At 28.5% G+C, this 16,073-nt stretch overlaps 1 protein-coding gene across 1 annotated transcript in view; it reads left to right on the top strand.

Annotated features, from left to right (window-relative positions):
- The window catches only part of LOC136983640 (embryonic polarity protein dorsal-like), a 43,687-nt gene extending 27,909 nt beyond the window's left edge, over window positions 1–15,778 (top strand). The window contains exons 8-11 of the mRNA XM_067280441.1: window positions 681–911; window positions 1,534–1,629; window positions 8,462–8,530; window positions 10,397–15,778. Of these exons, the coding sequence (XP_067136542.1) occupies window positions 681–911; window positions 1,534–1,629; window positions 8,462–8,530; window positions 10,397–10,827 (827 nt within the window). The 3' untranslated portion in view covers window positions 10,828–15,778. The remainder of the gene's footprint in view (window positions 1–680; window positions 912–1,533; window positions 1,630–8,461; window positions 8,531–10,396) is intronic.
- The last annotated feature ends 295 nt before the right edge of the window (window positions 15,779–16,073 follow it).

The raw sequence follows: 16,073 nt of genomic DNA, 5'->3' as shown, positions 1-16,073 counted from the left end.
GAAAAATTTTAAATATTTTAACAAATTGTTAAAATAAATCCCTTAACTCCAGATTCTCACAAATATATAGTTGTGACATTTGCTATAACTTTGTAAATATTCAGTCATCAAGTCTAAACAAAAACATTGTCATAACAAGAAATAAAAATGAAGTATTAATTTTCAAAGATTGTAATTCAGGAAGACAAAGATTTGACTATTAAGATAAATTTTTAATATAATTTTATTATTACATATTCTAAAGCTATCAGTGTTCAGTGTTAGAAACTAAATAAATAATAAAGACTAGGATTTAAATTTGACATGAAAAAATATATTTTTTCAAAAAATTGGTTTAAAAAAGTTAACTTTTCATTACCCAATGTAAATATACTCAATGTTGTTAGATGCCATTTAGTCTGCCAACTACTTATGACCTGGTGGATTAGGTGTCTTCAAAGCATTCTATTTAATATTGTGATCCTTAATGTATCATAACATAAATATCTAGAACCAAAAATTTTTGTTATTCAACACTAGACATACTTCAAAAAAGTTAAATTTGTAGACTAACAAATTTAAGTTTTGAAAACTTTTTAAAAATAATAAATTTTAACTCATGTAGAAAATAAATATCTTAAGAAAATTAAGTTTTCTTTATGTAGAATAATTGTCTAAAATGAAAACATTTTTAATTTCAGATGATATTCAAATAAGATTTTTTGAAGAAAAAAATGAAGAAGTTGTTTGGGAAGGATGGGCTGAATTTCAGCCTTGTGATGTTTACCGATTGGTAGCCATTTGTTTTCGCACACCTAGATATCATGACGAAAGTGTAAAATATCCTGTAAATGTAAACGTTCAGTTAGTTCGGCCATCTAATAATGAAAAAAGTTTACCAAGGCCTTTCCAGTTACTACCATTAGAACCAGGTATGATAATTATAAAGATAGAAATCAAAAATAATAAACTACTCAATGGATAGTATCAATGAATCTGTTTATCTCAGAACTAAGTAACTAGATAGAAAGTGTTGGGAATTGGCAAGAACATAAAAAACAGGAATAACTAATTAGAAATATAGAATATTACACTATTATTAACTGCTTTATGTAGTAACTGTACTATTTTTGAGACGGAAGATAAATTATATTTTACAAATATGTAAACCTGAGATAGAAAGTCAACATCACCACCAAATTTCAAGATCAGTTACAATATGAAGTTAACATGACACACAATAGAAATTACAGTTTTATGTAAATTATCATAATTCCTGGGTTTCAATCTCTCAAAAAGACAAATTTCAGATTTCAAAGCAGTGACTTTGCAAAAATCTAAAACAAAATTTAGAAATGTTCATATTTCATGACATCAAATTGATATTGCATACATTTTCGACACTGACAACTATTTCAGTGCTGGAAATGTATGGAAGAACAGCTTTAAAGATAATTAAAAACTAAGAACAAAATATGAAATTTAACTTGCATTAAATAAAATTTTAATAATAATTCAGTTTTTTATAATTAATGAAAATATTTATTTTTATAGATCCTGAAGGTTTAGTACGCAAACGTCTTAAAATAGAAGGTGGATGTTTGCATAGATTTTATATGAGTAGTAACGAAAAGACAGATACTGAAGAAGGTATGAAAATTATAATTTATATGTTTCTACACACACTATTTTTAACACCTGTACCTCCTTATAAATTATTTTTACAATATTTTACATAGGAATTTCAAGTTAAACTCAGTTATATTGTAGTAGGAATATTTTGCAATATTTCATTAAAATTAAATAAAGGAAAAAATAGGAAAAAACCAACAGTGTATAGAATGTATCCTTAAAAAAGTTTTTACAAACCATTTCAATTTACTTTTAGAAAAGTAAATAAAAACTTTTCATTTTCTTGATTTTGTTTCTTATTTTCACATACCTAGCATGATATTCTGCAAATGTAAAGGTTGTTATTTCTTGATTTTCTTGTTTCTATTAGTCTGCACTGTTGAATTAAGATCGAGAATTTTAAAAACTGTGGCTAAATATTATTTTATTTAAAAGTATATTTGAAAATAGGAAACTAGAGATAATTGTTGATTTTTATGGCTGGCAATGAAAATATCTAGGAGCCAGTCATTTTGACCTCTGGAATTATTTAAGGATTGTTTTACTACTTTTTTTTTTACTTTAAGTTGGATAATAATTTAAATTTTATATTTGTGTGCATTAAGTAAAGTGAATCCTAAAGTGTATAGTTAAAACAAATGTAAACATTTATGACCTTGTGTTTAGCTCTGATGTTTTGTCTGTGAAATGGCAAAAAGTGGCATTATAGTGTCTCAACAAGAAGAAACGTGCAATAAAGTGTGGACTTTGTTTTAAATATATATAATTATTTTAGTAGATTAAAAACATTCCTTTGAAATGCAGTGTATCATTAACAATGTTCTTGTGAAGTTGAAAAGCTATTATATCTGATACATCAATTGATTCCTACATACATTTGAAATTATATGACATCATGCCACATAAAATTTTGCAGCTTTTTTATACATTGATAAACTGTGAGTCGTCATATTGTAAAGTACTATTTTTATATTTTAACATAACATGCACTTATGAGTGCTCTTCCAATTGGTTTTTACCTTTATATATGTTAAGGTGCATGTGCATCAGTTTTATGAGTTTACATAAAATGTTTGTTTATGTTCTTAAATCATTATGTTCCGAAACCGTTAATGTTGTTAAGGGTTTTAAAATTCTAAATATTTTGTTCGAATTCTCTGTTATTCTAACTGCCTGAGGACAACGTGCGTAAATTACGTTGAAAGTGCTTGCAGAAATAAAATATTTCTTTTAATTTCATTTAATGCCTCCTTCTCTGAAGTTTTTAATTGTGTTAATACAAATGTTGGCGTGACATTCAAGCTAAGTATTTAGTATACCTACCATTTTTATTTTATATATAACCTAAGCAACTGAACCTTTAAAAATGTTTATTAACAATATGACCTAAGTTCGTACGTTTGTTTTATTTATTATATTTTTTAAATTGCTAATACTCAGACTTGCGTGGAAAAAAAAATGTGCTGTTTGCGTAAAAATTCCATAATCAGCCTATAAATAACATTTTTTCATCTTTTTATATTTTTTAGTATGTTGTAAAAGTTGGAAGTGGCATGCATAATTTTTTTTTCAGATAGTGGCACTCTTCCCAAAAAGGTTGGCCACCCATTCTAAGTTCTGCAAAAAGAGCTGATGATGGACCAAATAAGTCTCTTCTAATGTCAACTAGAGAGAGTAGTCAATGATGTGAGGTGTCCTTGAAATCTTTCTTTCATTAGGACCACTATATAAAAAAAATTTGTTACATCCAAGATCACTTATGACTTTGCCATTGTGTAAGCCTACAGTACTGTACAATTTAAACTGAATTTCTGTAGAGGTTTGCATATTGCAACCAAAATACTTAAAAGAAAATTCAAAGGCTGTCAGACTTGTGTAGCAGTAAATTTTCGGTTGCAACACCAAACTTTTAGTTGCCCTGGGAATTTTGTCACCATTGAGAAACTATATGTAATTTATAAGGAATCAAAGTCCAATCGTTATTTTATGTTTTGGGTATTATTTTTATAGTTATTTTCTTTTTTGAGGACGGAAACTCCTAGGAAATCCCCAATGTGCTAAAATTCAAAAAGAAAAACACAAAAGATACTAATTTGCATTGGTGACTGATCCTGTGACATGCACCTGTGTAAATAGGGCAGTGTGCTACCCCAAGTACCAGATAAGAGGACACGTCCATCCAGCAAGTGTGGAGTAGCTCCTGACAGCGACTGTCATAGAAGTGACTTGTCTGCCTTTTTTAATAAGTGATCAGCATAAGAAACGTATACTTTGTTTGAGTATTTTTTGGTGAAGATTTGATTTTGATTTGATTTGATGTATATGAAAAAAGAATTTCTTTGATTAATTGTTTTTTGTTACCGTATTTTACAGACTATAAGACACACCTTAATTTTTAAGCAATTTTTTAAAAAAATAACATTTTTACCATTTTTATTATTAGATTGAAAAGCCAGACTAAAAAATTTCTTAGTTTATAAAACCGAACTGACCTTTAAAATCCCTGAAAATCGTCATCTGAACTTTCTTCTTCTTCCTCTTCGTCATCATTGTTATCCTCTTCATATATAAGATGGTCTTCACTGCCATCGAGAGTGTTACTTATGCCGCACTTCTTGAAAGATTTAACAATAATGTCTTCTCTCACTCTAGACCATGACTGTTTTATCCACTGACACACTTGTTTGATTGTAGGTCATTTTAAAGCTCCCTTCGGTGTGAATTCATGTTGGGTTTCATTCGTCATCCATTTGTTCCATTCCTCTCTCATATATACTTTAAATGATTTATTTATTGAGACATCAACAGGTTGCAATTGTAAAGTAAGTCCTCCCGGAATAACAGCAAGCTCTGTATTTCCCTGTCTGAATTTCTCTTTCACAGAATTTTTCAAATGACTACTAAACTGATTTAGTACAAGAATAGAACTCTTCTTCAATAAAGCACCTTTCCTTCTTTCCCACACTCTGTTAATCCATAATTTCATACCAGCCTCGTCCATCCAACCCTTGTCATGTATGTGAACAACAACACCTGGCAGTATTTTAGAAGGTTTTGGCATTGTTTTGCGCTTGAAAACAATCATTGGATTAAGTTTAGTACCATCAGCACAACATGAAATGACAACGGTGTAGTGCATTTTTTCATGACCACTCGTTTTTATATTTACAGTTTTAGCATTTTTCATGGCAACAGTTCTGTTACTCGGCACATCAAATGTCAGAGGAGTTTCGTCCATAGTTGCTATTTGGCTTATTACACTGGTTTTCTTTCGATGTTGAATAATGAAGCGATGGAAAGATAATATTTTTTCTTCATACTCTTGTGGCATCTTCTGAGATATTTTGGTTTTGGTTCGCATGCTAAGTCCATGACGCTTCATAAACCTGTAGCACCAAACAACTCCACCCTTAAAGTCTGTTAAGTTCCACTGTAGCGCTAGCTTACGAGCATGTATTTGAATCATTTTTGTATTAATTTTAATGCCATTTTGATGGTGTCTTTGAATCCATTTCAATACGTGATTTTCTAGTTTTGGCCATTTTGCATTCAGTCCTCTATTTGCACATTTAGTCTTCCTCATTTTTTTCAGTTCTTTGCTAGCCCACCAATTGCAAATGGTTTTTTCTGTTGGTGGAGGGCCAAAATGCTGCTCAGCTGCTCTGTTTCCATGTTGTTCTGCATATGCTATTACTTTCAATTTATAGCCCACATTATATGAATACCAGTACTTTTTATTTTTTTCCATTACGAAACTAGCTACTAACAAAAATATTGTACTGTTACCGATAACACACATCACTTTCAATTCAAGTTCACTGGCGGGAGCTTCACACTTTCCAGGCTTTTCAAAAGGGAACCTTTTTCCTGCTGAAACTTGCCCCTTTTATACTGGTTGGAGTCCATGGCCATCCTTCAATCAGCGCTACAAAGTCTCCGGCCCAACGTACGCTTTTGTCGACCAATCACCGCTCTTTGATTTAAACCCACCGGCCGTTATCCTAACCGTCATTCTCCAACGGACTCCTCTCCAATGGCTAACGATTTGAATTTACAGAAATGCGTTACAAATAAAAAGGCAGGAATCGCCCACCTTGCGATTCTGACCACAACAGGTGCACTGCTACTGCCAGTTGAATTCAATGTTACCAGACAGAGATAGGTTTTCCAAAGCATCAAATATATGGCCATTTTTAAGACTGGCGGGAATTTTAAATCAAACACTGGACATTTTTATATTAATTTCGAGTATAAGACGCACCTGAATTTTGGAGGCAATTTTTCGAAGAAAAAGTGCGTCTTATAGTCCGTAAAATACGGTATTTGACTTTTTGAATATTTGAATATATACTCTTACTAACTCTTGTTATAATTAATCATTGTTCTTGTTTATATAATACCGATCAATTTCATAAATATTTATTGTGGATTTGTATTTATAAGTGTTGTTTTGGATTATTATATTTTTTTCCCATAAAGTCCAGTCCTGGTAGTTAAATTGAACCCTAACTTGTGTAACCCTGCCTTTTGTATCACACAGTACATTACAAATTCATATTTGCAAGAAGTATATTTGTAAATAAGATATATCTAAATTTACCCATAGCAATATTATAAGTTGCTGGATGGTTTTTGTTTTTTATTTTGGTGTTATATTTCAAATTATTTCAATGTTGATTAATGTTTTTAGGGAATATGTTAGTATTCCTTTGTGTGAATTCATAAACATATTTTATTGAACTAAGAATCTGAATCTGAATAGCTATGGCTTTTTTTATATAGGTTTTTAAATTTTATTTTTTTTTTTTTTTTTTTGTTAATAACAAAATTTGGTTTTTAGTGTTATCATTTCATAAAGTTTTAGTAATTAAATTTTTACTTTTTAAATAAGAACTAAAAAAAAATGTAGGGGAAAAAAAGATTAGCTCAAGTGAAGTGGCAGATAGTATAAAAAGCACAGCTTAAATAACCTTTGTAGATCCAGAATGAAGCTTTAATTTAATATTGAAAAAATATACTGATTGATGTTTTCTATCAATTCTGATCTTTGTTAGGTTCATTTACATTCTACCATATTTTCATGGATTATCTGGCATGTTGCTCTCTGTCTGGTGGTGACCGTGAAATCAGATACAGGTATACCTTGTCTTACGTCGGTAATTGGTTCCAGGAGAGGCGACGTAAGTCGAATTTACTTGTGTAGTTTCAACTTACATCGTAACTAAACGCCAATAATGAGCACTTAAAGACCACTAAATAAGACGACAACACATAAACACAGATGTTTTCATGTTTCGTTCTCTAAGATTTATGATTATTATACTAACATTTACTATAAATGTACATATTTTAATATGATTTTATATGCTTTTAATGCTTTTCTAGTGATATTACGACTTCAATGTTTGTGGCGGACGGATTTAAAGTCGAATAAACTGATTTAAACTTGATTTTTAATTTTCCATATACTTTCTTGACAAACGACGTAACTTGAGAGCGACATAACTCGAGGTATACCTGTACTTCCATACGGTAAAAACCAGCATGCTGGTTTATCCCGAGAGAATTCGGCATGTGTGTCTAAATGAGGTTATAAGTCCCTCTCTAGAGGTGCGTTTAAAAAACAAACTAGTTACATCATGTAAAAGCAAACGAGTTTTTATTCTAAAACAGTGGAACTGTCAGCATTACATCAAAAACTACCATTATACATTTAATTTTTTTATTTTGTCGTCTTTCTAATCACTTAAAAAAAAAGCACTTTTGGAAAATTCATGAGTATTTTGTCTATTTTATTGTTGTTTGATTCAAAAATGCAACAATTAACATTAAATTTCAGAATCTGACTGCAAATTATCTCAATTTACACCAATTAACATCAGCTGTGAAATTTGAGAGGAAGATGTTATTTTTAAGATTAGGGTAGATTGTTGGTATAGCCCACATTTGACCTGCTGCTGCTGTTGCTAATGTCAATAAGTCATTAATTGTTTTATTGTCTTGTAAATGAAAACACACTTCCTGATTTTATATCAGTCAAATTAGTGTTGTTATTTTATTGAACTGGGAAGAATGCTTTCTTTAACATTTTTTTTGTTTTGTTAGATGTGATTAATTTTATATTTTAGTCGCAATTTAACTTCCATGCCAGTGACTGGTGTTTTCAGCATGCTGATCTCTCCTGTTTATATTTGGCATGCTGGGTCATTCCACGAAAATATGATATAAATGGAATGTGTTACAAAATGTGCATCGAAGAATGTGTTACAAAAATTTTAGAACTAACATATAGTTACATAATATAGAAAAGTACAATAAAAAATTATAAAACATAGTTTTAATGACAAAATATTTTATTCTTAATACAATAATTTTATAATTTGAATTAAAAATATTAAATTTATAATTTCTCTGGGATATATGGAATTTCTATTCTCAAATTTTGTAAATTAAAATAATTTTTATCCTGATTATTATTTATTGATCTTTTTCAATTGATTAATCTAAATTTATTACCTAATTGCTAATTTGATTGGTGAAAAATATAAGTTAAAATAATTATTGTAATAATTAGATAGAAAAGTTCATATTAAAGAAATAAATAAATCCAATAAAAAATAATTGTAATTTTGTTTTATTTTGATAATTGCAACTTTTACAAAATATATTTATGTAGTTATATTAAATAAATTCACTTAATTTTATTTGACTTATGTTTTGAGAATTAGCATTTCAATTCTCTTTTATATTACTTTTATTATTAAAACTGTTGTTAAAATTATCTTGTTTTTTTATTTTTAAAATAATAATATATTTTGAATATTTAAAAAATAATATATTTTTTATTTAGTAATTGAAACAAAACCTGTAATTGTCCCAAGAATGATAAAGCATGCAATCAGAAATAGACCAAAAACTTGTAAGTTAAAATTAAATAAAATAAAAATTTATTTTTTGAACATTTAAAATATTATCAAACGATTATCCGTTACAAAAAATTCATTAAAAATTTAGATAAATTTTATTTCTTAAGAAACTTATTTAAAACTTAATACTTTAACAATTTCAAGTTTAATTGCTATTCTTATTAAAGTGAAACTCAGAAAATAGATTACTTTAATATAGTATATTTCAGTTTAATTTATTTCTCTATTAACTTTTTCATTTATATATTGACTACAATTAGTTAATTTCTAAGTAAGACAGAATTAACTGAAATATCATTTTCATTTACAGATTTATGTTTCACACTGTATACATTTTTTTAATTAAGTGTAAAATGAAGACCATATAGCAAGTGCATGTTAACTTTAAGTTTCTGGGAAAATTACCATAAAACTCTAACCGATCTGTATTTTGACAGCTTGCAGATGTTTAATTATATTAGAGGTTGATAGGTCAGTCTGTGAAAAATTATGGGTTATGAGTCTGGAAATTACTTCTATTTGTGTGTAAAAATTCAGTAAAGAGACTGAGTTAACGTGTTTTTGCCCAAAGATCTTCAGTTAGTAGTCTTTAATAAAAGATCAATGTTATGAAATGTTTTATTAATAATATGCTTATTTTAATGTTTGTGACAATGCACTAAATGCCTCTATGCTTCGGGACCACTTGACCAAAGGGTCAACATCGTGTCGGCGATGACCAAGTTGTCAGGACAGACACAGAAACCTCAATGGCCATTAAGTTCACTTTTTGCATAAGCGGTTATGTCTGTAGACGGTCAGATTTGGGATGGAGAAGGATTGGGTGAAAGAAGTGCAGTCTACAACTTGATCATGAAAAATAATACTCATTTATTGATTATATAAAATTTACATATAAGCTTTAAGCATGAGAGAGAGAGAGAGAGTTTACAAATGCTCACGCATAGTATTTACCTAAAGATTGCTCTCTCAATTTGGGCTCTTTTTTTCAGAGAAGGAGACGCTATAGTCCTTGGTGGGTACTTTGGGTCATCGGCTATCGGTAGTTAGGCTTCTGATCATTGGCTATTGGTGGAGTATTGGTGGCGAAGTGTATCCAAGTACACACACAACCAACCTTCAAGGATGGACAAACTTGTTCTTTTATTTTGGGGGTCCTCCCCTCTCACTGCTTTGTCCTTTTTTGATAATATTTAGTTCTATAGTCCAATGGCGATTTTTCCATTAGATTCCTGGTGACATTCGATGTGTCACCTTAGACAAGGAAGCAAGTCCATGGGAAAAGATATAATCATATCCTTTCTGATTATTTTTTTCTTTTGAAAAATTCTTGGAATTAAATTTTTTCTTCAAGTTCAGGCTCTCATATGTTGACAAATGAGTAATGTGTAAATGTCACGTGAATAGTATGAATGAATATGATCGTGTAGTGTAGAATACAAAAAAATATGAAAGTAATGTTTAATTTTAACAGAAAACTCATTAATCAGTTCAGATTCTTTGAGGGAAGTTTTATGGGTTAGAGTACTATTCCTCAAAGTGAAAAGAAAATTTAATATTTTGTTATTTATATCAAGTAGTATAATATAAATTCCCATTCTGAAAGAATCAATTCTATTTGTAAAAGTGTTTTTAAATGTTTATTGTCACTAAATTGTCCTTATGTTTACAATAAAACATGGCAATGAAGTTTGACGTAAAGTAAACAGTTTTGCTGCTTACAATACAGATTTTCAAATAAGATTAATTGTAATTATAATACTAATCTTTTAATTTTTTGCTAATATATAAAGTAAGATATATTTCAGTTGTTATATGAAGTAATTATGTATTTTTTATAAAGAATGTTAATCTTACAGCAGGTGCAGATGAAATTGGATCTTCTGAATGCAGTAGTGCTATGTATGTGCAGAGAGATCATCCGAATCCGGTTTGTACGACTTCTAGCAGCATAGATTCTGGAATAAATCTTCCTACGGCGAGCGGAGGATCATCATCGAAAAACGAATCATTCATTGTCAACAGTACTCAGGATTTTTTGGCAATTGCCACGCAATGCTTGGGAGAGGTGCCGACCACCTTTGACCATCTGACCACTGAGGGCAACATCCTTGAAGCGACGGAAAAAATTGATAGCTTAGATCTTGGAATAGACCCCGTAGAATTATTGAATCTAGATCCTTCTATAGGAGAAAATATGTCTATAAATTTATCTTCAAGTTTATTTGACAGTGAAAATCAGTTAGAACTACCACTGAGCATCGATAACGTTATGCAGCAGAAAGAGTGAAGTTGCCTTACATTACCAATTCGTTGTCTTGGTAAGGATTAATTGCAACTTTATTGAAAACTGTCTGTAAGTAAAAATGTGTGCTGTGTCATTCATTAATTGCATAAATCATTTGTTTGCTATCATTGTATTATATGTGGATTTAAATAGGATATTGTTTTGTTAGTATTCATCTTATACATACTATACATCATTTATAAGGAAAATTAAAAATTTCTAAATTGATATAATTTGAGAAATATAAAACCGAAACGGTACGACAGAAAAGTTATTGCTCAAGAAAGAGTTTATAAGTTTTATATAATTTACAGTATTAACTCTGATGATCTATTTAGTTGCCAATTTAATGAGTTAATTTAATGCTCAAGTGATTTTATGCACTTGCTAAAATTATAATTTAAGAATTTTTAGCAATGCTTACATTAGGTTAATCTATGCGCATTTTTATCGAACTACTTTAATGTAAGTCGACAAAATAATAGATTGAGGGTACGACTTAATTTATTTGAAATTTTTAAGTAGTTTAGTTTATAAATTTTTAATAAAAAGAAAAAAATAAGAGTGACCGTTTGTGTCAAAAATAATTTCAAGAAATTCTGTACAAATTTTTACTATAGAAAGTTATGAATATAACCAATTCATAGTATCAAATTGAAAATTCCTAATAGAAAATTTTAATTAATTATTTCTAATTTATATAATTTTTGATGTTTACTTGCAATTATGAAATTTAAATATTTATTTAGACCCATAAAACAAAGTAAAATCTTTCCAAATACATCTTATTTAAAGTGTGACTGTGTTAATTAATAAAATTATTTTACGATGTATGTATAAAATTTAGAAATTTTTATATTGTTATCAGTATTCAATAGAATCTCTGCTATCCAAGATTCAAAATAATAATTATTAACCACGAAATTAAAACGTAAAAACAAACTAACTAAAATTTTATGTAGAATTAACTATTACTTTTACAAGTTGTTCTTAATAACTTTGTTCGGCTAACATTTAAAAGAACAGAAGGATTTTATGATAGGCTCGAAGGTGAGAGTCAATCTCAAATTCATTAAAGGACTTCTAAAAGTAAAAGGATTTTATTCTACTGTGGTTAATTTTGAAGAAAGGAATCCGAGATGTCTTATTTTACGTGGAATATTTATTATAAATATAATCATTGGTTTGTGAAATCTATAAACATTTTATCGTCTGTAAATTCTCACGGAAATTGTATATTTGACGAGTTGAGACTTTGATAACTGAGATTCTATTATTAGCATTGATGATTGTATATAAAATGTTTGATTAGTTTAAAATGTCATTTATCATTGTTGTTTTAAATTTTTTGAACATTGGATTGCATAGTTAATAATTCATAAATATGTGTATATATTTTATCATTCATAATTGTTTTAATATAAATTTATATTGTATATTATGTTTTAGAAGATATATTTCAAATATAGCCTAGTCTTTTGTCCTCGCTGTAAATTGCCAGTTGTGAGTAACCATTTCTTCCCTTCAAAGATTTAATATAACGAGTTGTACCGCGGATAGCATTCCACTCAGAAATATGTTATCCTCTTTATAGAAATTTATAATAGAAGAAGCAATCAAGAAATGTATCTACGCTGGAGTATCGATATACATATTACTCCAATTTCTGATGCTTTTTTTAAGTATTTTGAAACAAAAATAATGCTTAATATTTACCACTCAAAGTTAATTATACATATTAAATTTATGTGATTTACTTGTTAAAATAGTGCAATAATTTAGATTTGAAGTCAGTCTGTTAAAATTTGACTTATTCTAAAATGTAATTTAGATAAGTTTGTGTCGCCTTCTCCCGTCTTGCACTTTTTAGACTGGTTTGTTGTTAGTAGACACTTCATCCAACTGTTTAATGTCAAAATATATTTGTTTTAAACTAAGAACAATATCACAATCTTGCATAATAATAGCACTCTTTATTATGATTTATCACAGTACAATTTGAGATGTCACGGAATTATCACAGATAATTCATCTATCCTTTAACAATTTTGCAAGAAAGAATCTCAGCTAGTTTTTAATATTTTTGCCCTCACCCGAATCATTTATCATTCATTTTTTTCATAGTTTTAAATTATATCATGTCCTACACTTTGCAGACAACTCCTAGTGTTCTAAATATTAAAGTAAGCTGTGATTAAAGTTAAACAAACAATAAAAATGTTTACAAATTATTGGAGCTTTGATTCAACTGTAAGTTCAAATTAAGATTGAGATGTCCATTTATTACTATTAAGTTTTAGCAGCAAGATGAAAATTGATTTGGTAAAAACTTTAATAAAATCAATATTTCTGCTAGCAGCTTAGTAGCTTTATAAACATGAGAGAAATATTTATACTATTAGAACAAAAATTTTTAATTTAAAAGCGTTTCAATGCAACATTGTTCATCAATCTTGTTATATCTTTTTAAGTTGACGGCATGAATTTTCAGTTTAACAAAGGCATAATCTACCACAAACTTAAATGAAATGCTTTAATGAAGTGTAAACTAATACAGTGGGACTTCTATTTATGAGGATTTGATAGTGTGAGCCATTATCTTTTATGTATCTTTGTCATTTATGAGATGAAATATTTGACAAAACAAATGCCAGCCAATATTTATCAAAACAGTTTGGCAAAAGTGCAACAAGATTGAAATTCTTCCCACACATTAGATGGCTAATGGGTTTCAATCCCCATTTCCTTTGTTTCATTTGCATTGTATCTGTAATCGCAAAACATTGGATGCCATCATTATTATTCAACGAAGATCTGTAACAATCTGTTTGCTCCTTATCGGCTTGATTATTCAAATTAGTTTAAGTGTAATAAGAATGAAGGAAACTCTTTGCTGCTCTCATTGTTGAAAATTTGTTTGGAAGTTTAATCTGAATCTTTGATCTGGGGTAGGACAGCTCAATACAATATATTTGTAACTTTTGCATGTTTGTATATTAACAATGATGATCCTATCACAAGATATGGAATTTAAGCCCAATTTTTATAAAATAAGAGTCTTTTGCTATAAAAGATTATTTTAGTACAAATACAATTTAAACTTTGATTGCAATTGTAATTGTAATTATTTTAAAATATTGTTTAAAGTCTTGTAATTAATTTTTTCAGCTTAATGAATCCGAAAATAATAACTAAAAATGGTGACGCAGATGATTCGGATAAGTTGAATTATGGAATAAACTCTGTATTCTATTGTCATCACCAACAAAATAATATACTCTGAACGTTTTCTAATGTTTAATATCTATAAATTTATTCTGCAATAACACTTGAAATTCTACATAAATAATTTTTAGTTTCTGCTTGTTAATATATCTTTTTGAGCTATGTACCTGAAACGTGCTACTTAATGCAGTTGAAACTGCTAATTTCTGCCAACGAGAAGGTTGTGAACTTTTAAATATTGAAGCTATAAAATTTTTGCTATTTTAACAACTTAAATTTGGCAATAAATTGTTGTATATACTTGAATTTTTCAATCGGTGATAACTGCAGCATAAATTTTATAGTCAAAAAGTCAAATTCTGGTTTAAAAGAAATTTTTAAGCATAAAAAATCTCTAAGGTCAGTATAAATATTATATAACAACACATTTCAGTTCTAGTCTATTGAAATCAAGGTGAACTTCTACAATAAGTATAAGCTTAAACTGGAATTTTGCACTGAATACTGTGAGATTGACTTAATATATTATACAATCGTCTCAATTTACAGTGTACAAACAGTAATTCCTTCTTTACAATTCGTGTTTGCAATTGGCATTAATGTTCTCTTGAGATTTATGAAATGGCATATTTACATGCCATGTATTTTGTCGTTGGCCATTTTTGTGCAATATTGTATAATTTAAACTGCATTTTCACAAACAGAACTTCAGTTTATAACACTAAGCCTCTGTTTAACTTATATTGGCTTGCTTAAAAACATCTCTGGAAGCTAATTAGATCGGAGATTACCTTAAACTAAACTCCAAAGATACTCCAGCTTTGGTGTTTTTGATTGCTTCATCTATTATATATAATTATATATGTATTATATCATATAGTATTGTAATAATTACTCCATAACAACAAAGTATTATCATCATAATTTGCTTTGTGGATAAATCAGTTTATGTAAGGAAACATTAAATTACTTCTAAGTAAAACAGTAACGCACAAAACTCATTGCATGTCCTTAAATCTACCGCAATTCGTGCTTCAGGTTGACACCAAAATAACCATTTAATTTGTTTGGAATTATTTCTATTAAAAGAACTGACAAATTAAATATAACTTAGAAGTGTTTAAAAAATATATATATATATATATAATATATATTTTCACAGCTAGAGTTTACATATCAAATGTTTACTTTAAACTCGGAAGCAAAATGTACGGACATTGATAGATACAAGTAGTGTAATTTTTAAAGAAAATCAAATCATTTTTTAAATTTTAAAACAAATATTTACAGAGAAGATATTTTAAATTTTGTGTTTGTTTTTGTTGTTTTGTTTTTTTTGAACAGTAGAGATTTCTTTTGTAAGGGAAATAACTAATGTTATATGAAGAAAGGTACAACAGAAATTTGAATTTTTATTGTTAAAACAAAAGCAAAATTTAGAAAAGTGTAGATGTAATGTTAAAAAGTATGTTTTTATTGTAAATTTATTGTTTTTGCATTCTTTTGTTCACCCTTTTCGATAATAGAAAATCACGGGCGATAGTTGTTAATTAAACGATAGAAGTGCAAATGTTAACGCAGGTATCTGCTTGAAGTTGATTTGAAATCATGTTGAAAAGTTGTTTGCTGCTAAGTTAAATGTTGGATATGCGAAGAATATTGGCATACGTCAAGATGTCTTAATTGCCTGTTATTTGGTTGAATGTAAATAAAATACAATGAAATTAAATGGTCTGTTGTCTTTGGATTTTATAAAATCTCTCAACATTGTCTCTGTTTATAAAGGACTGCTTACTTTTATAAGAAACCATTAAAGAAGTATGATTTATGTCTTTCTTTTAATTCCCAGTTTTAAAGTAGAAAATCTTTCAAATAATCAATCCTAGAATTATGTTGCAATTCTTAATTTACTGAATTTCCTGCAAGAATTGCTATTTTCCTGTAAGTAACTACATAGATGATCCAAATTTCATAAAATTACCTCAGAATTTCTAAATTATATGGAATTTTTGTTAGTTTAGTCG

The sequence above is a fragment of the Centruroides vittatus genome, unplaced genomic scaffold (genome assembly GCF_030686945.1).
Source record: "Centruroides vittatus isolate TY-2023 unplaced genomic scaffold, ASM3068694v2 contig_884, whole genome shotgun sequence".
In the NCBI taxonomy this organism is placed as follows: domain Eukaryota; kingdom Metazoa; phylum Arthropoda; class Arachnida; order Scorpiones; family Buthidae; genus Centruroides; species Centruroides vittatus.
This window is presented reverse-complemented; position numbering and strand designations above follow the sequence as displayed.